General features: G+C 49.1%; 2 protein-coding genes across 2 annotated transcripts; one reads left to right on the top strand and one right to left on the bottom strand.

The window, feature by feature from the left end:
* Positions 1–13,287: 13,287 nt before the first annotated feature.
* LOC120678265 (BTB/POZ and MATH domain-containing protein 1-like) lies at positions 13,288–13,737 on the top strand. The gene has a single exon (XM_039959405.1). The coding sequence runs from the start codon at positions 13,288–13,290 to the stop codon at positions 13,735–13,737; it is 450 nt and encodes a 149-aa protein (XP_039815339.1).
* Positions 13,738–14,193: 456 nt separating this feature from the next.
* LOC120678264 (BTB/POZ and MATH domain-containing protein 1-like) lies at positions 14,194–15,222 on the bottom strand. Its single transcript, XM_039959404.1, has one exon. The coding sequence runs from the start codon at positions 15,220–15,222 to the stop codon at positions 14,194–14,196; it is 1,029 nt and encodes a 342-aa protein (XP_039815338.1).
* Between the last annotated feature and the right edge of the window lie 11,385 nt (positions 15,223–26,607).

Genomic DNA, 26,607 nt, shown 5'->3' with positions numbered 1-26,607 from the left:
CGAGGATCGGAGAGCGGCGGAGGTCGGCGATGCGCGGCTCGGCGGCAACGAGGATCGGAGAGAGGGCGAAGGGGCTGGAGAGGATCCTCACCACCACATGAACCTTCGGGGTTGCGAAATCATCAAGGGGAAGTGGCGGAACGGCGGCGCGGTGCGGAGCTCCGAGCTCGGCAATGGCGGCGCGCAGCTAGGTCTAGGGTTTGCGCGAGGCAATCACACAGAATTCCAAAACCAGATAGGTATGAATTTTCTTGTGTGATTGCCGCCATAGGTATGAAAACTCATTTGAAAGAAAACATTTCCAAAACTCTGTGTGATTTCATACACAGAAATCACCAAGATTGGGAGCATAAGATAAACTCTGCTCCCAATCTTTGCCATAGGTAAGGACACATGCTCTCAACATATCTTCCATGATCTGATTCACTCTTTCTGTCTGGCCATCTGTCTGCGGGTGATAAGCGGAGATGAAATCCAACTTGGTGCCCATGGCTTTATGCAGACTTTTCCAAAACCTGGAGGTAAACTGGGTCCCTCTATCTGAGACAATTCGGCTGGGCACACCATGCAGCTTTACTATGTTTTCCACATAGAGCTTGGCTAGCTTTTCCCCGCCATAGTTGGTTCGTATGGGTATGAAGTGAGCCAATTTAGTGAGTCGGTCCACTATTACCCATATGGAGTCGTGACATTTCTGGGTCCTAGGCAAACCCACTACAAAATCCATTCCTATCTCGTCCCACTTCCAAACCGGGATGGGTAGGAGTTGCAACAGCCCTGCTGGCTTCTGATGTTCGGCCTTGATCCTTTGACAAGTATCACAACGGGCGACAAACCGTGCAATATCCACCTTCATCCCATTCCTCCAGTATTTTTGTTTTAAGTCCATATACATTTTGGTGGATCCTGGGTGAATGGAATATGCCGAGTTGTGAGCTTCATCCATGATTATTTGCCTAAAGTCTCCTTTCTAGGGCACACAAATTCTATCTTTGTACCATAAGGTTCCCTTATTATTCACTCTAAAATCCGGTGCCTTATTTTCTCCAGTCTGCCTTCGGATTTCCATCAGCCCCTTGTCCGAACTTTGTGCCTTTCGGATTCTGTCTTCTAGCGTGGATTGGACGTTCAGCACTTGGCTGGAACCTCGAGGGATTATGTGCACATTTAATCGTGACATTTCCTCTCGCAGATGATCATCCTTGGGTCCATAGGATTTCCGACTTAGGGCATCGACTACTACGTTTACTTTCCCCGGGTGGTAATGGATTTCCAAGTTATAATCCTTAACCAATTCCAGCCATCTTCTCTGCCTTAGGTTCAGATCCGGCTGGGTGAAGATGTACTTCAGGCTCTTATGGTCGGTATAGATTTCACACTTATTTCCAATCAAATAATGCATACAAATTTTAGGAGCGTGCACTATGGCTGCAAGTTCCAAATCATGGGTCGGATAATTCTGCTCATGAGACCTGAGCTGGCGGGAAGCATATGCAACGACTTTCCCGTCTTGCATCAGTACACAACCCAATCCTTGTCGGGATGCATCATAATAGATGACAGAATCCCGATGAATGTCCGGTAGGGTCAACACTGGGGCGGTCGTCAACCTATTCTTCAATTCTTGAAAACTCCTTTCACATGACTCTATCCAGGTGAATTTCTTCTCTTTCTTGAGCAACTTAGTCATGGGCCAGGCTATCTTGGAAAATCCTTCAATGAATCTCCGATAATACCCAGCTAATCCCAGGAAACTTCTGATCTCACTGACGTTGGTCGGTTGCTGCCAGTTGGAGACTGCTTCGACCTTCTCGGGGTCCACTGCTACTCCTTCTGCGGTCAGAATATGACCAAGGAAAGCTACTTTCTCCAGCCAGAATTCACATATGCTGAATTTGGCATATAGCCTGTGTACTCTTAATTTTTCCAGAACTACTCTCAGATGTTGCTCGTGCTCCTGGACACTCTTCGAGTAAATAAGTATGTCATCGATGAAGACTACGGCAAACTTATCTAACTCATCCATAAATATCTTGTTCACGAGGTTCATGAAATAAGCAGGGGCATTTGTGAGTCCAAAGGACATCACAGTGAACTCAAATTACCCGTATCGGGTGACAAATGATGTCTTCGGGATGTCGCTCTCTCTAATCTTGAGCTGAAAATATCCTGACCTCAGATCGATCTTGGAGAAGTACTTGACCCCTTTTAACTGATCAAAGAGGTCATCGATCCTAGGGAGGGGATATTTATTCTTGATGGTTACTTCGTTCAGCGCTCGATAATCTACACACAACCTCATACTCCCATCTTTCTTCTTGACAAACAGGACTGGGGCTCCCTAAGGAGACGAGCTTGGTCTGATGAAGCCAATTCGTTGTAATTCGTCTAACTCCTTCTTTAGTTCTACCAATTCAGAAGCTGACATCCTATAAGGTCTCTTGGCTATAGGGGCGGTTCCAGGGACAAGGTCAATAACAAACTCTATGTCCCTATCTGGTGGAATTCCTGGAAGTTCCTCCGGAAAAACATATGGGTACTCATTTACTACTGGGACTTCTTCTAAGGACTTGACTTCCATGCTAAACACCATTGGGTCTGATCCACTTACCCGGGTATGGTAGGTGACTCGTACTCCTTCCGGGTTTGTCAGGTGTACCACCTTGTCCGTACAACCTATGAGGCCATTGTGTCGGCTTAACCAGTCCATTCCCAGGATCACGTCTATTCTCTTGGACTTTAGTACTACTAAGTCTGCTAAAAATTCTACCCCACTTAAATTGATCCTTACCCGTAGACAACCTAGTTGACACTTGATGTCACCTCCAGGCGTCCGGGTTACTAGGGGTGTTTTTAGTAGTACTATAGGTATTTTGTGCTTTTCCACAAAACTCGAGGATATGAATGAGTGTGATGCTCTAGAATCAAATAACACTGTTGCAAGGGCTGAGCTAACTAGGTACTCACCGAGTACTACGCCCTGAGCTCCTTGAGCCTCCTGTGCGTTGATGTGGTTGACGCGGGCTCGTCCAAATGACTGCTGGGGCTACCTCATCTGCTGACTGTTGTTGTTGGCATTGCTGTTGTTGCGGATGGGTACTCGGTTGGCACCTGACAGGACTGGCCTTGGTCCATTCACTGTATTAGAGAAGGCTGACATAGCTGGCTTGTTCTTGGCATAGGGGCAGTCGGCGATGAAATGTCCCGTCTCACGGCAGTTGAAGCAGGCCCTCATATTGCTGTAGTTGGTGGTGACCTGGCTTGCATTACTCTGCGGGGCCCTCATGGTGTTCTGGCTTCTGTGCTGGGTGTTAGGGGCTCGTGGTCCTGTCACTTGAGACTGAGTTCTGTACTACATTGGGGCTTGGGACCTTGGTGCATTGTAGCTGAAGCTTCTGGAAATGATCCTGCTGGCAAGACTTGCTCTCCAGGAACTTGCGCTTGTTATCCTTTCTTTCATCAATCTTGGCCTTCTCCGTGAGGATTGCCTTGTTCATCAAAGTGTTGAAATCAGGATAGATCTGAGGGGTGAGCAGGGTCCTGAGTTCTGGGTTTAGTCCCTTCTTGAACATATCCTGCTTCTTCTCGTCGCCGTTCACTTCTTCTGGTGCATAGCGAGCCAGCTCCATAAACTGATGGGTGTACTCTTCCACTGACATGCTTCCCTGCTGCAGAGCGCAGAACTCATCTGCCTTGCGCTTCATGGTGGCCGAGGGGATATGATATCGGCGGAATTCCTTCACAAATTCCTTCCAGGTGATGGTGGAGGCATCTTCGGCAGCGGCACAATAATTCTCCCACCAGGCTAAGGCAGTCCCGGTGAGTTGGTGTGCTGCCAGAAGAACCTTGTCCCGATCCTGGCATTCGAACGGCTCGAGGTTTCTCTGAATCACACGAAGCCAGTCATCTGCATCCAAGGGGTTGCTGGATCCAGCAAAGGTGGGCGGCTTGGTCCTCAGAAAAGCTGTCAGCTTGTCATTCATGGTTTGTCCTCATGGCTGCTTGTTGACAAGGGCATTGGCCAGTGTTTCTAGGATGAGGGTCTGATTGTGGATTATTTGGACCAGATCTCCGAGGGGTGGAGGTGGTGGCAGTGGCACTTCTCCTTGATTCTCTCCTCGGTTCTGACTCACTTCCTGTTCATCCTGGGGAGGGTTCTGTCCATTAGGCTGTACTCCCGTGTCAGCGACTGCAGGGTTCCGAATGCGGGAGGCCCTCGTAACGCTTCGGGAAGCCATCTATAAATTTGTTTTAGTTTTTGTGAGATTGGGATTAAGTGATGTTTAAGTTATTAATTCGTACTTTTGAAAAGGCAGAATCTATCTTCTGTCGATAAACACACAACCAACAAGCACACAAACATAGCAAACAACAAACAACTTCATTACTGCAAGGGAGGGTACAACACGGGGCAAAACTAAACACGTACTACACGTCCGGGTACATGTTCACACCAAGGGTACAACTCAAACCAGGGGAGCTGGGAGGGTACAACATTAGGATAGCGTCGGGCACTCTACTCACGGGGCGAGCCTTCTTCTGGGGCGGAGTGTGTGAGTAGACCTTGCTCGCCGTCCTCTAAGTTCCCGTTTTCCTGGGGTTGCGTAGCAGCTTCTCCTTCACCGACGGCAGTAGACCCTTCGGGGTTCTCGGGTGGGGCTCGTGGGGTTATCACAAGTGGTCCCCATCCTATGACGGGTGTCCCGAGTAGAACATGGTCTTCCCCAATTGCCGGGACTGGGGTTCCACTTCTGGTCCATTCTTGCATACGCCGGTCTCGGGCTTGCCTGAGGCTCTCCTGAGCAACTGCTTCACTGCTGACCGCGGCTGCGGCTCTTGCCTTGGCTTGGGCTGCTCGTACCTGTTGCAGTCTCACCGCGAGCTCTGCTTGCTCGGTTTGATGGGTCTGCTCCCTCAGAATGTTGGCTTGCTCGTCAAAGAGCTGATCCAAGGCAGCTAGGTAGGTATCCACTTGGTACAGAGGGTCCTCTTCATGGCGGCGCCGTTCCAGACTTCTCATGCGTGCTTCCCAAACTGGGGTTCTAATGGCCGACGGAAAGAACCTCAATGGCGTGGGGGCTAGGTGTTCTTCGAAAATCCGGCACAGGTAGCGGAGTGACTTTCTGATGGCCAAGGGATAGGTGTCTTGGTGCCTAAACCCCGTAGCGGTCACTCGCCATGGCTGGATGTTGGGGTAGCGATCACTCCTGGCGATGACCAGGATCACCCTACAACGGAGGGTACCATGGTGCTCGTACTCTCTGCTGTAGTACCTTGGGCGTTCCGTAATGCTAAGGCTCTCCAGGGCGTTGATCAACAGGCTGGGGAAGCCAGGTGCAGCTTGGCAGTCGCCCTGGGTCCATCCTTCCTCAGCCATCTGAAAACAAAGATAGAGTGAAAAAAAACTTGCACAATTATTTGGGGTATACAAAGGGAGTAGATGATATTTATTATTGCAACATGGTGGGATACAGACTTCAAGGTTACACGATTATCAGGGCAAAGGTTCTAGCTTGGGATGCTACTCCTATCATGGGGACTCTTCCTCGATCCTAAGAGGGCGCTTCTTCAGTGGAAGATACTGATCCATCACGTCATCTTCGGTCTGAGTACCTTTATCCCAGTGGGTTTCTTCGGGTTCTTCTTCTTCGGTCTGAGTGCCTACATCCCAATGGGTTTCCATGGGTTCTTCTTCTTCTTCTTCCTCTATCCACCTATCTATTCCTCTGCGAGCCTCGTATTCTTGCATTCGGGCTTGGAGAGCGGCTAGGGAATTCTCGGTGCGTGCGGTCCTTGTCCGTTGTTCTTCCAGTTCTGCTTCACATTCTTGCATTTAGACTTGGAGAGCAGCTAGGGAATACTCGGCATGTACAGCTCTTGTCCGTTGTTCATCCAGCTCTTGGGTTGCCTTCTCTGCTCTGTGGACTTGTTGCTTCAGTTGTGCCGCTTGTTCGCGGTAGAGCTCATCCAGGACGGTGAGATAGATGGATAGGTGAGAGACTGTGTCTTCTAGGTCTTCTTCTTCTCTTCCAAGTCCTCTCATTCGGGCAATCCATGTGCGTCCTCTTCCTTCAGTCGGTGGGAAAAATTCCATAGGAGTCCGCTGAAGGTGATGCCTGTAGATCACGCGTAGACGTCGCAGGGCTTTACGGGCGGCTTTTCGATAGGTGTCCGGGAAGCGAAAACTAGTGGTGGAGATGAACCAGGGATCCACATCAGGGTAGCGGGTGCTTTTTCCCACGAAGACCATCAGGTCGCACCGAAGAGTGCCCTTGGAGTCGTACTCCCGGTAGACAAACTCTGGTGGGTCCACAACTCCGATGCGTTCCAGGCTGAGTATCAACAACTTAGGAAGGCCGGGCTCTGCGTGACAGATTTCGCCAATCCATCCATTGTCAGCCATCTAGAATAGGGCAAGAACCAGTGGTGAGTGTTTGTGTGAAAGAAGAGTTAAGGAAGAAAAGTCCTAAACTGAAAGGGCCAGAAAAAGGGTTTCGCTCCTAGGGTCACGTCCTACAGCCAACCTACGGCTCTGATACCACATGAAGCGTCCCCTCATAAGAGAAGACTTAAATGTGTTACAAACATCAGTCCCAGGAGGCTGATGACACATTTATTACATCAGATGGTTCATTACCGTACAACTCTACGCGGTAGTGAGCAGAGAAGCGCCACTATCACAAGGATTACAATCTACACACACGCAACGATATTAAATATAAAAAGAAAGTCATCAGAGTCTTGCGCCATGCGGTATCTCCTGCGGGTGGCCCAAATCCACAAGCAAGGCTGGGTGCAGGATGATACCCCTACTCAACGTCGTCAGGTACAAAGTCTGGATCTTCTTCTGTAAAAATATAGAATGGGGTGAGTACAAACGTACTCAGCAAGTCCAACCACACCCACGAAGGGGATATAAACAGAGTATAATGCACAGGGTAATTCAAGGATAAGGTTAAGGCTTACTTTTGCGGAAAGCAATACTTTATGCAAGGGTTCATTTGAAAGAAAACATTTCCAAAACCAGTTTTCTTGTACCGAGTAACACGAAGGATTGATCCACACATGATCCCAGTTTTAAGCTGCTACCAGACTCCTCATCTGTCGTAGCACACGGCACAACTGCCGGACACATCTCCAAAACAACTCATGCCAACCAATCCCACCATAAACACTAGTTATGTGACCACACCGTAACTCGCCCAGTACCGTGGGCACGGCTATTCGAATAGATTCTTAACTCTGCAGAGGTGTGCAACTTTACCCACAAGCGGGGTACCGCAACACGATCACCTTAGTGTCGGTGCAGATCCCAACAAAGCCATTACCCACCGTAGCTAGACCTGACTAGCCATCACGGGATGCACCAAGGGGTTATCGACCTATCACAGAGGTTCTAACCGGGGCATAAGACACACAGAGCTAATCCCTTCTCCTTGATCACCCGTTGCTCTCAGCTCTCCTGATGGCTATCAGACTAACTAGTGGAGTTTATGCTAAGCCGTTGCCCATTCAACGATCGAGTGGTTTGCACGATAGTGGAGTTAGGTGAGATGACACACCAACTCGGTCCTTAATTGTGACAAGATGGATATCTCCCTTCCTTGCTCTGCCACACAGGCACGAGCACACCAATCGGCAAATCACACAGAAATGACATCCATCCTGTCTAAACTCATCTTTCGAAATTTCACATTTTCCCCTTCCCACACACTCACACATTTTCCTTTATAAAACAAATTGTATTGGATTTAAGATCCTAAGCGTTCTAATAGCGATTAATGTCCAAACGCATTCAGACATTAACCTAGGTGGTCAAGGAATGGTTATAACAAATCAAGGGGTGGCTATCCAACTGTGTTTTCAGCAAGCAAAGCATATGCAATTTTGTAAAACAGGCCAATAGGTTGTGTTTATAAAAACTAGGACAAAACATGCATCAAAGGGCATGATTGAACTTGTCGTCTTCAAAGCCTTCGGGGAGGTCCTAGTCGAAGCACTGTCCTTCGGGCCCGGGGTCGCGAAACTGGTCCTCGTTCGCTAGCTCGCAGTACTGCTCGTCAACGGGCTCTCCTTCATTCACACCGTGGTCTACGATGCATACAAACAAACACACAATCAAGAAAAAGAAATAAAAGTTTTATTGTTGAGCTCGAATCGGAAATAATTAAGATACGGAGTTCCGAGTAATATTTTCGAGCGGTTTCCTAATGGCGTGGACAAAATTATGTCATGAGAGGCGTGGTAAAGTTTTAGGTAGATCCGAGGTCGTTTGGCGCATGAAATGATATGTTATATAAAGGTTTAGGGGTTAAATCAAGGTCCAGGGGCCTATTTGTAATTATATTTAAGAAGGCAGGGGCTTGGTTTGTATTTTAGAAACTATTTGGGTTATTCTAAAAAGGGTCAGGGGCTTATTTATAAATATGTTGCATAGTGGAGGGTTTGTTTGTGAATATCATAAAGGGCAGGGATGTTTTTGCATAAAAGCCAAAGGGTGGAGGGATTCTTTAATAAATATAATAGAAGGGAGGGGGTTATGGGCAAAAGTGCCATGTCTCCTTCCTCCCCTCGCGCTGAGGAACAGGGGAGGGGGACGGCGCTCGCCTGCGGCGGCCAATCCGGCCGTCCAGGGCCATGGCGGCGGCCGGGAGAGAGGGGGAAAGGGGAAGGGAGGTGCGCGGGTGTGATTCCCGTCCTCACCTCAGGCTGGGGCGGTGCGCAGAGGCGGGCCGACGGGAGCGGGCGGCGGCGGGTGGAGGAGACTGCGGCGGCAGCGCTGCGGGCTAGGAAAGAAGGCTATGGCCGGCGAGCGGGGTTGTGGTGAGGGGGAGCCGCGCTGTGTACCCTTTTATAGGCAATTTAGGTCGGTGGGGGAGGCCGTGGCGGTTAGGTCGGCCGGCGAGCTCCGCGGGCGGAATTAATGGCGGGTGGCCGCGTTGGGTTGTCACGGAGCGGCGTGCAGCGGCGAGGGCGTCGAGGCCGCTCACTGTGGCACGTGGAGGGGGAGGCTGGGCGCTGCTGCTAGGCGACGCATGGCGCGGCGGTGCACGTGGAGAAGCGGCCGGGCGTGCGTGGGCAAGCCGGTAGCAAGGGCGAGCGGGGTAGGGGCACAGCGAGCGGCGCGGGTACGGCTCGGTGAGCGGCGCGGGCACGTGGGGGTGGCAGCGACGGATGGCACGGCGTGCGTCGCGAGCACGCGGTGCGCGTGCGCGCGCGCGGGCGCACGGGCAGGCCGAGGTGGCGTGCGTGCACGCGGGCGAGCGGGCGCTGCGGTGTGCCGTGTGTGCGAGCGCGGCGGCCAGGAGCAGGCCGGAGCAGGGAGGGGCGCTCGGGCGGTCGGAGTGCAGCGTGGCTCGGGGGCGTGCGCGCGTGGGCAGGCGGCCGCTGGGCGCGCGTGTCCGCGTGGTCCAGGTGCGGTGGCGGGCCGAGCGTGGAGGAGAGGCGGTGCGGCCGAGCGTGCGCGACAGGGGAGGAAGGGGGCCGGGGAAGGCCGGGCCGAGCCGTGCTCGGGGCATAGAGAGGGAAGGGAGGAAGGGAAAAAGAAAAAGAAAAAGAAAAATGGAGAAAAGAAAAGAAAATGGGAAAAAGGGAAAAAGAAAAAGAAAAGGGGAGAGGAAAAAGAGAAAGGGGGAGGTGCGTCGGCGCCGACCGCGGCGATCGATCGCGTGTGGCCGACCGGCGGTCGAGCGGCGCGGGATGAGACAGCGGTGAGGAAAAAGAGAGAAGTACGGTCAGCGGGAAAAATGGTGGAACGATGAATGAAGTCGGGTGTCAGGACGGCGGAAAGCTCTGGGGAGGAATTAGGGTTTGAGCTCAACGATGAAAAATAAATTTTGAAAATAACTTAGCGCGTGATTTAATTAGTAAATTTTTCCGGGATGTCACAGAGGGAGACGGGCCGGGCCGGCGGTAGAGTTTTGGGCCACGGGAAAGAAAAGGAAAAAGAGGGAGAGAGAGAAAGAGATGGGCTTGCTGGGCTGAAAACAAGAAGAGGAAAAAGAAATGGCTTTGTATTTTTTGAAACTGATTCATACAATTCAATTCAAACTTAAATTCAGGGAATTCAAATTTGAACCAAATAACAAGCAGTAAAACAATGCATTGCAGCATGAATGCAACACAAAAAACAACCTTATTTAATTTAAAAGACAAACAATTATATATTTTCTTTTGCACTAAATTTCCTGTGAAGAAAAATAAATGTTGGGATAATTTTAAAATTATGAGAAAATTATTGTTTTATTTTTAATTTTAATCACATCCTTAAATTCAAAAATTTTAGGGTGTGACAGAAGTGCATATATGATTTTTTTTTAATACACAGGACAACTCAAACACTCGCAACTCATGCACACTCACCTTTTATGAACATACATACGCAAAATCCTACCCCTATGAGCATCTTTAAAAATTGAGCCGACAAATCTTCGAGGTTGATGAAGTCATCAGGCGGATCACTATCGATGGGAATGTTGTCTACCGCTCAACGTTGTATAGTCTTTGGTGTACCTGTTTTCTCATCAATTATTTTTTGGACACTACTTTGATAGGCCACTACCTAGGGAACCTGTCATGTGCCTGCCGGGCCGCATGTGCCCCGATAGAGATACCGGGCCGCAGCCCATGCGCTGCACAGTTCTCTGATGGATCCGGCCCACCACACGACAACGATGACGCGTGTGGGAGAGAATTCTAGCGATTTTTTATTTTTTTATTTTTTATTTTCGATTTTTACAAAAAATATATTTTCGTTTTTGAAATTTACAGAAATATACCCCGGCCACCCCGCTGCCGGGCGGCCGGGATCTGGTCGCCCCGCTGCGTGGCGTCAGGGGTTTTTCTGCAAAAAATTTTACGAAAAATTTACGCTGAGACCCCTGGAGGACCGGTCGGCCGGCACCGGGGCGGCCGGCCCCCCAGACCGCCCGACAGCGGGGCGGCAGCCGGCAGGGCTCTTTGCAGCTAAACTTTGCGGGAAAGATAGAAAAGGCTGCCAGGTAGTGATTGATGATTGGAGTAGATGCAGGCCCGTGTGATTTTTGTGAAATTTTATAAGGAGCGCAATAACGTCGCTGCCGCTCCCGTCCTTGAGAAAACAATGTCAGAGCTGCTGTGCCTGATCAGCCGATGCATCTGCATGTCGCGGATAGGACACGCTTCATCATTTCGTCACTTGTACTTAGTCTGAAGATAAGAAGAGTGTATGTATAGAAAAGAAAAACAGAGGCTGTTCCGTTACACCGCTGATGGGATTCGTAGCATTGGAGCTCGTCAGGTCAGCAAACAGGGGAGGGGAATATGCTGCAGAGCGCGCAAGGATATACTTTAATTTGTTCGCATTAATCCTACGAGTGTCCCACGGATAGAGCCAACACAGGGCTTCCTTATTTCAGATTTGGCCTCTGGAGCTACCTTGACATACGCTGTGCTTGGTATATGCCAAAAGATCAGCTCAGGGATCCTGCAGGCCTCAAGGAAATGAGGGGGAAATAGCAGCATACCAGTGCCATCAGTGCGATTAACAGACAAGCTAACACTGTAGTACTATGTCTGACCTTCCATTTGGATTCAGGAACTGAGACTGGCTCTGAAACCACTTGACCTGAGCGCTAGATAAGACCTCCGTGTACGATCCTCCGCCGGAATCAAGGAAATACATGAGCAGAGCCGGATCGTCGTGGGAGCGTGAGAGCACTTGCAAGACGTAGTTGGTGACGCCGGGCCACAAGTCCTTGGGGCCGTTCGATGAGTAGGACAGCCTGTTCTTGCTGATCTCTGCTGTGATGAGGTCAATCCGCGGAGTCCCTCGAAAGCTGCATCCTTGATCCGCACCTTATTACACGCAACGGGAAGCAATCAAGGACCTGTACTAAATCTGGGCCGGCCGCCCCGCTGCCGGGCGGCCCGGGGGGCCGGCCGCCCCGTTATCGGGCGACCGGTCCTCCAGGAGCTACAACGCAAATTCTCCGCGAAAATTTTTGCAGAAAAGCTTTTTGCCGCCCCGTAGCGGGGCGACCAAGTCCCGGCCTGCCGGGCGGCCGCGGTATATTTTTGTAGATTTTAAAAACAAAAATATTTTTTTGTAAAAAACGAAAATAAAAAATATAAAAAAAACGAGAGAATTCTATAGAGCTGGCGGCCACTTTCTCATCCCTTGAAGCCAGCCTAAACTGTAAAAACGAGCCCTACGCGACTCGGCGACGGGTGGCGGCGGCGGGAGTCGTAGGCTTGTTTTGGTGGCCACGACGACCTAATTCCATCGCCGGTGAGTGGGGGCCACGACGACCTAATCCCATCGCCGGTGAGGCGAGGCCAGAGGCCGCCGGAGCATCAGCTTGTTTGGGACAGTAAGTCTTCATTCTCGCGTGCGTGGTCTTAGGTTTTCTCAAACTTGAAGGGTCTGTTTCGTTCTTTTTTGGATGCTACATGATCTGTTTCTGTTAATTTTGGCAAAATTGATGTTAGACTATTTATCTGGAAATCGTGTCAGAGACCATTAGGTTGGTACCTGTCAGAGCCGTACCAGCATTAGAGGAGGATTTTTTTTCATATGTGATTCGTGTGCCTTCTTTTTATGTTTTTGATGTAGTGCTGGAAAAGATGCTGGACGCTCGTTTCCTCGAGTTGAAGTTCGTGTTCGACTACACGAAGATCAATGACCTCGCCGTGAACAGATCAGTCATCTCCGATGATATCTCAGCCGGGGGCCAAGTGTGGAGGTTTAACCAGAGTTCTAAATAGCCAGCTATAACTTTCGCTAAAGATGGCTATAGCCTCTAGGAAGGACAACCACTATAGCATTTAGCCCGCTAAAGCCAGCTATAGCCCGCTAAATGCCGGCTATAACCCGCTAAATGCCGGCTATAGCCCGCTAAACACCGTAACGGTGACCTTGCCGCTAAATGCCTTAGCCGGCGATTTAAAACCATGGGTTTAACTGCCACCCTCGTCGGCAGAGAGCTCGCCCCCTGAGCACTTGTCTCTCTACATCCAGCTGGTTAGCAAATCCGTGAAGGCAAAAGCTATCTTCGAGGCTTTCATGATGGACAAGAACGGCAAGCCATCGTCTCACCGCGCAGGGAGGCTATCGTCCCCGCTTGTTTACCCGCAAAAGGATTACACAGTGTGGGGGTGGCATCAGTTCATCAAGTGGAGCGATCTCGAGACGCTCCACGCGACGACGGATGGCCTGGTCACCATGGTGTGCGGGGTACCCTGTCGACGTGCCGCCGTCCGACATGGGAAGCCACCTTGGCCGCCTTCCGGACTGCGCCGACGGCTCCGATGTCTCCTTCGTCGTCAAGGGCGAGATGTTTCCTGCGCACCGCGCCGGTCTTCAGGGCGCAGCTCCTCGGCGCCATGGCGGATGCCAACATGCCGTCCATCACCATGCACGACATATCGGCGGCGACGTTCAAAGCCATGCTCCGGTTCATGTACAAGGACGCCTTGCCTGCCGACGACGAGCTCGGGGATTGTCCATTGATCGAGGTGTTTCAGGATCTGCTTGCCATGGCCGACAGGAAGCTGTGGGAAAACATGGCGACAGATAATGTTGGCTCAACCTTAGCCTGCGCCGAGATGTATAATTGCCCGGAGCTGAAAAGGAAGTGTATTGCCTTCGTGGCCAAGGACGAGAACTTGAAGAAGATCGTGCTGACCGATGGTTTTCTTCAGCTGGTGCAGAAGTGCCCATCGATTCTTGCTGAGATGAGGGAGAAGTTCGCGGCATAGAGGAAGGCATTCATGTCTAACAACATGGAGTACTACCGTATGAGAAGAACTTCAGGAAGGCTGAGTTAACCGATGGCTAGTTCAGCTGGCGCAAAAGTTGCCGTCGATTCTTGTTGAACTCAGGGTTGAAGTCCGAGAGGCATGTGTTTCAAGTATAAGTTTAATTTGTGGCATTTTGATACTCGGTGAATGTTATCTGACTCTATATATTGTAGCTGACAGAAGGTGCACGCATGCTAGATCTTCCCTTCTTCAGTTCTTAAAAAAACAACTTATGCTTAATGGACTCGTGAGAGGATTAGGCATAATTTTCACTAATTTATATGCCCCCCATAATCTTCAGGCACTAATCCTTATTGAACAATAAATCATACTCAGTACGAATCGAGTCCGATCAACTATCCCTGAACGCCTGACGAGATGTCTGGGTCGTACATACACACATGCCGCGCCGTCTCACTGTTTGCCCGCCGCCTCCTTGAGCTCGGCAATCATGGATGGGAATTTCTGCACCAGCTGCACAAACCCATCAGTTAACACTGCATCTCTGAAGTTCTTCTCGTCCACAAGGAAGCCAACGCACTTCGTCTTCAGCTCCGGGCAGCTACACGCCTCGGCGCACGCTAGAGTGGCGGCAACCGTGTCCGCGGACACGTTGCCCCACAGCTTCCCGGCGCACACGAGCTTCAGCCGGTCCAGCGCGTACCGGTCGGCGGCGGCGAGCAGGCGCGGATACACCTCGCTCGGCGAGGCCCCGAGCTCGCCGACCGCGGGGCAGGCGTCGGTGTACACGAACCGGAGCATGGCTCGGAACGTCGCGGGGGCCATGTCGGGCACGGTGACGGACGACGCCCTGGCCTTCGACGTGGGGCCCAGGAGCTGCGCCTTGAAGACCGGCGAGCGGGCGGCGAGCACGGCCCGGTGCGCAGGGAACCTCTCGCCGTCGACGACGAAGGAGACGTCGGAGCCGTCCGCGCAGTCCAGCAGGAGGCCGAGGTGGGTGCCGATGTCGGGCGGCGGCGCGACGAGGGGGTCGTTGTCGCGGCCGCGCCCGGTGACGATGACCCGGCACGTGATCGTCGCCCACCCGTCAGCCAGGTACAACGACTCGATGTCTTTCCACTTCACGAACTGCCGGAACGCCAGCGACCTGACCCCCTCCGCCGCCGCAGGTGGTGATGATGAGTAGACCTGCCGGGTCCGTTGCGTGCGGGACGAGGACGGCGCGCCGTCTGGTTTCGTCACGAAGGCCTCGACGCCGCCGCCGCCGCCTGTGGAATCGCCGGTGAGCTCGAGGCAGAGGGAGACGTACTCGCCGTTGTCCTCCGCCCTGTACCCACGCGGGTAGCAGTCGATCCGCCAGCGGTGGCCCCCGACGGAGACGTCGCGGCTGGCGGCGTCGCCGATGCCGAGGCTCTTCGTCCCGTCGTAGTCGAGCTTGAACCTCGTGAAGCACGAATCGAACATGGCGTCGTCGTTGCTCATGCTGTCTGCGGTGGTACGCCTGTACTTGGATCGGAGGAGGGTCACGATCGGCTCTCCATCTCGGAGTATGTATACTTGTATAGTGATAGCCCGAATGAAGGGCGCTGATGAACGCTTGGATTTTCGAGCCGCGTTGGAAAGTGGAAACTGAGCGGACTTTGGTCGGATTGAACGAGGTAGGGGAAGAGATCGATCGGCCGCCTCGTGAATGAGCCAAATAAAGAAGGGACCTGGCAGCATGCAATCGTCTCGTGTTCCTTCGACGGTTAACTTCACCACGATCTCACCCTTGCACTCCCTCCGCCGCCTCAAAACATTGATGCTTTCAAATATGAGTCCAATTATATCAAATTTAAGGCAAAGACTCTTCTACAGCCGGCCGTATTTTATTCCAATTGCACATCCGTCTCGCCTGTATCCATCGAGGTGATACGTCCGGCCCGTCCACGTGCAGCTGACTGACCGGTCCCACATATACTACATTTCAGGAACTGAAGAGCCAGCGGCGGCCGTTCATTTCATCTCCTCACCCTCTCATCCTAGGGTTCCTCTCTCTCTTCTCCGTCAGTATGCTCCAATCCCCCACCGGCGGCGCGCAATCTCGTCTCATGCACGACATTTTTGGGGGTTGAAGCGCAGATCAGACTTGAGTGAGTGTTCCCCTCTTGCGCCACATCCATTTCTCCCCCGCGATCGATTGATTTTCGGTTTATTTTTGCAGTTTGTTTGGTGGTGCTCATCCATGAGCGCATCTGAAATTATTCAGGGGATGGTTGGAAGCACAACCATTAGGAACTCGTGGCTCTATTGGATCCGATGTGTTCAAAGTTTAGGGTTAGAATCAGGTGAGTTATTGCTCCCTGCGCCCCTCTCCCTCTCTCTCCCTCACGACTGTGACTGGATTTTGACAGGATTTTTTTCGACCTGTTGCAGTTTATTTTGGTGGAGCTCATCCATGAGCGCATCTGGAATTCCTCAGAGGACGATTGGAAGCGCAACCATCAGTAACTCGTGGCTGTATTGGATCTGATGTGGTGAAAGCATGTTAGAATTAGGTGAGCGATTGCCCCCTGCGCCCCTCTCCTTCTCTCTCTCTGCGATTATGACTGGAATCGATTTGATTCTGGTGCTCATTTTATTGGTTTTTTGGTAGAGGGTGAAGGTAAACTTGAACCTCTCAGTCCATTCCCGCTACACAAAATCATCCATAGGTGAGTAATAGGGTGAATATAGGAGAATTAGGCAATAATGTTATCCTGTATATGCAGCAATGTTGGTTTCCCCTAAAATTATTCTATAGAGGTAATAAAGTGGTTCCAATAAGCAATAATATTGTTCTATCTAGGCATAATAGTACATTTTGTTAAGAAATTTTGTTATCCGATTTCTATTCCACGTGAGCAAAGAGCTCCATTGTATCTTCACCCTTCTTGCAGAATGAAAAAAAACGATTTACTATAAGTTGCATCCGAAGGCCAGAGGAACATGGCATCTTGAATCCTGAATAAAAACAAATATAAACTTCAATTATGGTTGGTTGAATCTTGAAGCTGGCTTCGAGGTGGAACCATTCTCTTTTGAAATAACATCTCAATTGTTTCTACCTGCAAATTCGGGTTGGGTCCCTTCAACCACGGGTTAGTGGTGTACAATTTTCGGAAATTTCTCAGGTAGTAAGTCTTGATATGCATGAGGCGAGGGCGGCGACGACGCATTGACATCATAGTCGGCATCCGCAACTGCGGCCGCAGCAGCGCGCTGGCGAAGAGGTGCGGCACGGCAGCAGCGGCTGGAGTGCTCCCCCACATTTCTACAGTTGCTTGCTCGGGAGGAGTGCCCTGACCTTCAGGTATGCTGGGATTATGCCATTTGGGCAACAATATCACTTTACAAAGTTACTGTAGCAGAAGAATTACTTTCATGATGGTGTTCAACTGAATTGGAAATATAGTTAAAAATTTGGAATGGGTTTTCATTTGTCTTTTTGCAAACCTATAAATGCAACTACAGTTGATGGATGATCACAACATTATTCAGTTTAATTTACACTTGGGTCTATCATATAGAGTTAACCGGAAAGAATTTAAAAACAATCTTTCACTTATCAATACTATTTTTGGTTTGATTTACATTGAGGTCTATCATTCAGTGTTACGGGACAGCATTTAGAAAGAATCTTTTGCTTGTTTCCACAATTTAGCTTGAATGAAAATGGCTGATAGTATTTTTTACTTCTGGTAGCTCTACGCTAGTTCGGAATTATCTTTGGGTAGTAGGATTTTTTTTTCAGGCTGTGCTGGGGAGAGGGCACATTCTCTATGCAATTGTTGTTTTGTCTTCTGCAAACCTGTAGCACAACAAGCATTTCGTCGTTAAGCAGCATTAACTAAGCAATTCCAAATCTTTCTATGGAGACTGCCATAGTATTTTTTTTTCTAAAATGCATATATTGTAGCTGATATCAGTCTTGGGTCTCAAACCTTCAAATTTTGCCCGATTCAATAGTCATTTGGGTAAACATTTAATTATCTCATCTCTTAGGAAGTCACAACATAGACTTTAGTTTATAGACGAAATGAACAAGACGATATTATTTATCTAGTTATAAAACGTTAGAGGAAAAAAAATATAGCTATAGTTTATACTTGTACTATCTTTAGTGCTTTTTGGCATTGTTTCTCTATCAGGAAGGAATTTGTATTGTCTTCATTTTTCTAGGCAACAATATTTATTTCACGAGGCAATAATGTGTTAAGAACAAAGGTAACTCAGAGCATTTATCTAGGTAGTTCTTCTAATTTTATATACGCAACTCAATGCATTTATCTAGGCAATAATATATTAAGAATAAAGGCAATTCAGTGTATTTATCTAGGCAATAAGTAAGCCACCATTGAAATAACATGTATACGGGAGTCTGTGGTTTCTAGTTACAAAAAGTCTTTTGCTCTCTAGTCAGTAGCGTCATCTTATGTCTATGCTTTGTCTAATAGTTTTGTGAAACAAATCTGACTGAAGCCGAAGCAGATCCACGAGATCAAGGACTTCCTTCTCAGCGCGAGTGGGAAGATTGCCCATTCTATGAAGATCAAGAGGAGCATGTATGTTGTCAAGTTCAAGATGCGCTGCTTCAAGTACTTGTACACCCTCTGCATCTTTGATGCTGAGAAGGCCAACAAGTTGAAGCAATCTCTTCCCCCCCACCCCAGTTCGCACAGCTTTAATTCATATGACATTATTTCTGTTACGGTATATGAAAACTCAATGCTTGACTTAATATTTGCTGGAATTAATCATTCATGCTTCTAATCAGTGCCCCAATGTTTAGGGGTGTTTCTTTTTTGCTTGAATTGATGTCATTTCTTTAGTTTCAATTTTTAAATTTTGATCAATTATATGCCCTTAATGAGTGTCTTTGTGGCTAAAACTAGGACATGTTCTATAAGTTTTTTTTGTTTATTTTTACCATTAGGCAACAATATGTTATTGGTAAGGTAGAATAATTCAAGCTCATAGGCAATCAAGTCTAAGCAAGTTGAGTCTAAGCAAATCATTGTTATTAGTTAGGCAAAATAATATTTGTTATGTGTTGCATGCTAACTGATTTGGTCCTTTTTTTGTGTTGTTGCATCGCAGGTCACGAAAGGTGCTTACCAGTAATACAAGTATGAAGCATAGAAACATGCATTTCTGATTGTATGAGTCCTGGATAGCTAGTTTTCCCTCTGATGTTTTTTTTTATTTTAGGGGAGGATGGGAGGTAAATCTGTTTGTGTAAATAGCATATTATAAAACCAAGTTGCTAGGTTTATGATCTTCTTGTAGTTTAGAATCTTGTCTTGTAATCATATGTACATTCTGGAAAAAATGCATGCTCCGTTCCCAAGAATGCTGAAAATACTATTGTATATGTTCAAATTTGCTTACATCTTTTTGAAGCTTTGCCGGTCATGTCCCCAAGAGTTGCTTTTTAATATAAATATTGAGTAAATTACTAATATTAAGAGGATATAATCATTCGGAAGCAGGCAAAATAGGAGGAAGCGGTAGTGCAGGTTTGGTTCTAGTAGGACTTTATTCTTGACGTGTGCTAATTTTTTGTCAAAAAAGGAAAGATGGCACATGGGGACTTCCCCCTTTCCAATAAAGGAGCAGCCGTAACATAGACATATATTACAGCCTGCCGTAAGTTAGCCACACCCCAAATTTAAATAGTAAAATATTGCTAAAGGTATAAAGGTATAATTGGCTAAAAGTAAAATATTGGTATCCTAAAGTTCTTTGGGCCTAATCTCTCTCCCCCCCCCATTAATTCCTGGATGTTTCCTTTTACTGATATTTTTATATTTATTTGAGTTAGTTTTTCTTTTATTCCTATCTATTTTCCATATTTAAAAATGCCTCATGTTTAATGTATACTAATTTATTATTTTAGACTCATTAGTTGATTTGTAAAACAATTTAGTTATATACTACTTGTTAGGCTCATATTCATATTCCATTTGCATGTAAAAATAATTTATATGCCAAATGCATATGTTGATATTTATGTAAAATTATTTGTCTGCGTGAAATTAATTTGTTCGCAACATCAAATTATTTGTTCTCTTTGTAGATTAGATTGTTCGATGATGTTGACTCATTTGTTTGTGATGCTTTTTCTATTATTTACCCTACACAATCAAATGTTCACGATGTTCAATATTTTATTCGTTGTACATTATTATTTGTTCGCTATTTTTTATTTTTTGTTCATAGAAATAATTATTTGTTCGTGTTGTAAAAATATTTATTCCTAGTCGCCGAAACTAATTATTTAGTATTAAAAATATTTTTTAAAAAAACTTTGCGCAAATATAGGCAAGTGTGGTCTTGCTTTGAAGATCTTGTCACAAAAAATAGTGATGCAATCGGATTTTAATTTGAATTCTCAGTTTAATATTTATTATTTTTTAAATTCCAAGTTTGCATGCATGTGGGAACGTCACATCGCTACATGCACAAAATCTTTTGCCATCTGGAGCGCGTCGATTTGCGGAAGGAGTTCATCTCAGCAATGGGCCTAAATACAACCCATAATAGCAGCATCTACGGTACATCTCTTCAGGTGATGATTTGCGAAATTATCGCCTGAAGCGATATATAACCACACCCATGAAGATCTCCTAGGTTTTGATGCGGCAACTAGTAGCTGGCAGATAACCTATGTAAGGATCGATGGACCAAGAGGGGGGGGTGAATTGGGCCTTTTTCAAATTCTAAAACAAAGTAAAGCAACCTTAACCTATGCAATGCTAGTAGGGCACCAATTCACCAACCGGATAACTAAGCTTCTAATACAAGCTAAGAGAGCTAAAACAAAGTAAAGCCTAACAAGGTAGAGCTAAGTTATGATCTCTAAGTCAAGCACATGAGTAAATTGCATGAAAGAAAATGCTTGAATAAAAGGAATGGACAAGAGACAACCGGATTTTTTTCCCGTGGTATCGATGTGTTGGCACACACCCCTAATCCACGTTGTGACACTCACAAAGAGTATTGTCACCTCCCAAGTCACCGAGACGAGGGCGCTCACTAAGAGTCTCCGTTCACCATCCCGGCGTGGTGGAGATCAAGCCACGTACAATCTTCTTCTCCGGGCTCCCACAATCCTTGGCAAGCTCCGCGAGAAACACCTCGATCACCAAGATCGCCTAGGTGATGCCAATCACCAAGAGTAACAAGCTAAGACCTTCACTTGAGCAAGAACCGATCACCAAGAACGGATGCACACTAGCTTCTCTCTACTCAAGTCCTTAATCTTGCTTCTTGATTGATTGAATGCACAAGTATGTGAATGATGAAGCTCAAGGTGGCTCTTGACTATGGTATGAGTGTTTGGATGTTGCCTGGTGTCAAGAGTGGGCGAAATGACCCATTGGAGGGGTATATATAGGCAGCTCACACAAATAGAGCCGTTGGAGAAAAGCTGCCAGAAAACTGCGTAGCGCCGGTTAATCCGACGTACCCCCCATTGTCATCGTCGGTTTAACCGGTGAATGTAAACTGCCTCTTCTGAAAACTAGCCGTTACAACTGGGGCAGATTAACCGACGTAGCATCGGTTTAACCGGTGAGTGTAGTTGTCCACTGAACCACTGAAAAACCAAGTCTCTGGACAACTGCACCGACGTTAACTCAAACCTATCGTCGGTTTAACCGGTGAGTACAACTTTTGAATTCCTCTGAAAAAACCATCTCACTGGTCAATTGCACCGACGTCTTGATTCAAACAGCGTCGGTTAATCCGGTGAATAGAACTTGAATTGCCCTGGAAAAACCAACTCTGGACTAATGCACCGACGTTAAATTCAAACACGTCGGTTTAACCGGTGTATTGAATTTGTCCAGACTCTGCTGACTTCGTTTAACCGACGTATAGAAAATTGAGAGCGTCGGTTAAACCGGTGTATAGACTTTTTCTGATTTTGTCTTTTCTGATTTGAGTCTTGAATGAAATCCAAATATTCTTGAGATATAGTTTGAGAACCACTTATTTGAACTTCTAGAAACCTGAGTGACCATAGTGTGCATCCATTTTCAAATGATCATGTCCATGCTCAAGTTACTTAGCCTTAACCCCTCTTAATAGTGTGATCACTATAAAACTATAAAACCTATACTAACCTAAGTGTCCTTCTCAACCTTGTGACACTTAGGACTAGAAAGATCCTTAGCCTTGACATATATAAGTTGAAAACCGAGATCGCCTTTTAGAATAACCGAAATTGAGGGGCCTCTTTTGACATATGACCAAATGAGCGATAATGATCTATTAAGCTGCACAAACTCATTAGTCACAATAATGGTTGTCATTAATCACCGAAACATACCTTGAGGGCCTAGATGCTTACAATCTCCCCCTTTTTGGTGATTGATGACAACACAAACATAAATAACGAGAGAGCGAGAAAGATAAAGCAGGATAAACACAAGCAAACTCGAAAGCAGGACCAAAGAGCTCAAAGGCTCAAACGAAATCCATAGATATGTCTCAAAGAACGGCATACTCAAGCGACAAATGTACATATCCATGAATTAACACCAAATGAGATACAAAGAAACAAAGTCCTGATAACTACGAGCTCTCTCTAGCTCTACCCTCCCCCTAACTCTGGTGCTCCCCCTAACACCTCTCCCCCTTTGGCATCAAAGCACCAAAAGGCGAGCTACGGGTCGTGCTGTCGTGGTACGGCGACGAAGCGGTCCGGGTCGTCGTCGTCGGACGGAGAACTCTCACCCTCGGTGACAGACGGAAGCTGCTGGTCTGGGTCTGAGCTCACTGGGGGAGTAACTGTCGTGGAGGCTCTCGTGCTGGCACTGCCTGGTAGAGGATCCGTAGAAGTCGTAACCGGGTCAGCAGAAGAAGTACCAATATCTGAAGAGGTGACTGCTGAGGCTGCCGGCTGCGTCGACTGTGGAAGCAGGGACTCCTCTACTGCTCCTCCCCCTGAAGGTGCTGCCTGAAGTGAGGAGGGGAGGGCGACCGACTGAACCGCTGGCGGTGAGTCCTGAAAGAGTGTGGTCGCCGGCAGTGGTGAAAAGAGCGGACGACCGGCAGACCCAAAGAGTGCTGACATCGAGAACGTGGTCTCCGGTGTCGCTGAGGTAGCTGGAGCTGCAGTAGGAGCTGGAGGAGGAGGAGCTGGTGTGACGGCAAGCTGAGGTGCTCCTACACCCTGAAGTCCGGGCTGCTGCTGCTGTGGGGCGAGTCCGGTGTGAGAGTAAAGCTGGGAGATCATCCCGAACATCGCCATCATGCCCTGCTGCATCTGCTGGAACTGAGCGTCTGTCCTCTGTGAAACTCTGTCAATGAGGCCGACAAAACGCTCCTCTGTCACTGCCCGCTCTCGGGCGGCCTCTCTCTGTATAGCAGCAATCTGGGCCTCATGGGCTCTCCTGGCCTCCTCCTGAGCAAGCCTGTCCTCTCTCTGCTGGGTCACGAGCTGCTGTAGTAGTGAAGTGAGCTCGGACGGCTGAGTCACCTGAGACTCAGAGACTGTAGCAGCTGCTGAAGTCGGAGGTGCTGGCTGTCCTGAACCTCCTGCCTCGTGATCGTGACTGGCTGGGGCAACTGAAGGAAAGTACTCAACGTCGTCGGAGGAGTCTGACTCAAGCTCAGACCAGTGAATCTCATCATCTCCCCCGGGAAGCTGTGCCTCTGCTGCTAGGAGTGCCTCATCCTCCTCTGCCACTCGTGCCTGAACCTCCGGTGACAGTCGAGCCATTGCTGCTCTATCTGCGTGTCTGCCCCTCCTCCTGTCCTGTGGAGCTGTGGGTCGGTAGACAGGGAACCTGGGAGCCTCGTCGTGACGGTAAGGAGCACTGATGGGTGACTCTGCTGGCACTATCATAGAGCATATGTAACTGATCCAGTGCGCATAGGGAAACTGTCGCACCACACCCATCCCGTCTGTGATCACATCCTCTATCTCAGCCAGAATAAAGTCAACTATGTCAAACGGCTCGTGAGTGAGGATGTGTAGAAGCAGGAGCTGCTGCAGTCCCGTAAACCCCTCTGGGTAGCCACTCCTCGGTAACAGAGTCCTCCGGAGTGCCATGTGAATAGCGTAAGCCTCTGGGGTCAGCAAGCTCGGCACTCTGGCGTAAGAGGCTGGGAACGGCTGGCGGAAACACTGAGTGATCGCCTCGTGAGAAGGAGCAATCCCGCCAACCATCGCCCTGCGGGGTGGATCTGAGTCCCCGTAAACCCTCTCGTGCAGCGAGACGTCGACCAGGTCAACTCCAAGAATACCCGCAATGGTCGCCAAAGTCCTGCCCTCCAAACATGAAGTGTACAGCTCTGCGCTCGGGGGCTATCCAAGCTGTAGCGTAGAACACTCTGACCCAGTCCTCGATATAACGGTTCTGCTCCATCTCTAGCAGTCTAGGCAGACCTCTGAAGTGAGCAAAGTGTGCTCTCACATCTGCTCCCCCTGCGGCTGTCCTCAGTGAGACCCAGTCAAGAACCCTGTGCTGAAAGATCCGGTGGCCCCGCCTTTGGTAGGTCTCGTAGAAACTGGCCTGTAGCAAAGTCCAGAACCTCCTGTCGACTCTGCTGTCTCGGGTCACCGGGAACCAGACCTCCTCGTCAACACTCCACCTGAGCCTCTTGACCTTGGCCGCATTGGCTCGGGTCAAGTTCTGGAGCAGCACACCTGGCTCCAGACGCACAACAGTGTCCATACGGAACACTGCGCGCTCGGCCTCTAGGGCCTCGGCTCTACGAGCTGCTGCTGCTGCAGCTGTGGACCTGCGAGGCTCCTGTGGCTGGTGACCTCCTCGCGTCCTCGGTCCAGTGCGACGCTCGGTCGCTGGTGAAGTCTCTGCTGCTGGGGATGTCTGCCGAGTGCGGCCAGACCGTCGTAGAGTCGGTGACTCCTGTGTGCTCTGCCCCTGAGACTGCTCGGACTGCTCTGCCTCTGTATCTGAATCTGCAGCTGTATCTGACTGATCTGACTCTGCTGCTGCTGCTGCTGCTGTCGCGGCTCTGGTGGCCCTGGCACCTCTCACTCTGCCCATGCCCCTGCCTCTGCCTCTGCCTCTGGGGTCCTCCCTGATCTGGAACGGACGAGCGCGGCCTGATGCCTGCTCCTCGGCGGCCTTGGCCACCATCTCGGCCTTCTCGGCCTCCTTCTCTGCACGAGTCCGCTTGCGAGCGGGCTTCTCGACCACAACTTCCTTCCCTTTCCTCTTCTCGCGACCCATCTCGACTGACGGTGTGCGAAACACGAACGCGGCGTGAAAGAGGCAGCTCAGGCAAATCGTCGAGCACCTGGCGAGCTTCTGATCGGGTGCTGCTGCGGTGTGGCTGCGGCTGCGGCGTGGAGGCGTGGAGCACGGCGGCGCCCGGCAGTGGCGGCGTGGAGCGGCGTGGAGTAGCGTGGAGCGGCGGCGGCGGTGGCTACGCGCGCAGGCGGCGGCGCAGGCGCGCACGGGCGGCGCTGGGCGAGCGCGAGGGCGCGGCGGCGGCGACTTCGACGTGCAGGCGAGCGGCGGCGCGGATGGCGCACGGCGGCGCGTGGGCTGTGGCGGAGCGGCGGCGGTGGTCTTGCAGGCGAGCGGCGGCGCGGATGGAGCACGGCGGCGGTTCGAGATGGAGGGACGCGGGTGAAACAGAGAAGGAAGAGAGGCGGCGGCTCGAGCAAGACTCATATATGACAGACGGGCCCCACGAATTTCCTTAACACCGGTTAATCCGATGACTAGGTTTAGAACACCGGTCGATTTCATCGGTGCAGTTCACCCGACACTCAGCACAAAATCCTTCTGAACGCCGGTTGATCCGACGATACCAAAAGTGTACTCGTCGGTTGATTGATCAAAACACCGGTTGATTGCTAGGTCTGATTTGCATTTACTATCACCGGTTGATCCGATGCTCTGACTTTTGTATACGCCGGTTGAACGCCTGTAACTTGACTGAGCTGAGACAAAACTTAGTAACGCCGGTTAAACCGATGATGATGCTCCATTGAACGTCGGTTTAACCGGTGAAGCCAAAAACCCCACACTCAGCTCACTCTTCTATGCTAAGTCCAATGAACTTATAAAATTCAAATAAACTCAAGTTAATGGACTTGCATAGGCGACTTTACCCCTCAAAATAAATAGGATAGCACACTTGCTTAGATAAATTTCTTTAAACACAAGGAAAAGCCGCAAGAGAGACAAAGCGCCAAATAAAATGTATGAGCCATGTCATAGGAATATTGAAGATAGAAAGCTTCAAACTCATCATGACATTGCTCACTAGGCAATAACGCACCTAACACTTTGCTCTTTTCACTTTTCATGAATTAAGATCTTGTATATGAAAACAAGTCTCATTTTCATCAAGTGATCTCCTTTGTGACCCTTACGCATGCAATGATGATGCAAACTACAACCACATGCGAAAGTATAATAAACATGAAATGCACACCTATATGACAAGAAATGCATAACAAGAAATTAAGATCTACTTGTCAAGTTTGAACCCACGGGAAGCTTCTTCATGATGAGCCTTTCTACAAGCCTAGAGGAAAACAAGTGGACCACCACCTCTAGCTAAACCCTTGCTCATCACTATCTTACCATGGTTAGACAAGTGTCCTATATGTATGCATTTTTCTATATGACATGGCAACTTACATGACGTTTGCCGCATCTAACACATTGAGCTCATTTCTTAGCCTAACAAAGGTACTCTCGTCTAAAGGTTTTGTGAATATATCCGCCAATTGCTCCTCGGATCTCACACCTTGAAGGGAAATGTCCCCCTTGGCTTCGTGATCACGCAAGAAGTGATGGCGAATATCAATGTGCTTTGTGCGAGAGTGTTGAACCGGATTCTTGGCAATTTTTA

This window comes from Panicum virgatum, chromosome 6N, assembly GCF_016808335.1.
Source record: "Panicum virgatum strain AP13 chromosome 6N, P.virgatum_v5, whole genome shotgun sequence".
NCBI lineage: Eukaryota > Viridiplantae > Streptophyta > Magnoliopsida > Poales > Poaceae > Panicum > Panicum virgatum.
The sequence above is the reverse complement of the archived record's forward strand: the minus strand, read 5'-3'. Positions and strand labels throughout refer to the sequence as shown.

What these genes read in the sequence shown, in the direction of transcription:
- LOC120678264 (XM_039959404.1), bottom strand. Translation starts at nt 15,222, where the DNA reads ATGAGCAACGACGACGCCATGTTCGATTCGTGCTTCACGAGGTTCAAG.
- LOC120678265 (XM_039959405.1), top strand. Translation starts at nt 13,288, where the DNA reads ATGTCTCCTTCGTCGTCAAGGGCGAGATGTTTCCTGCGCACCGCGCCG.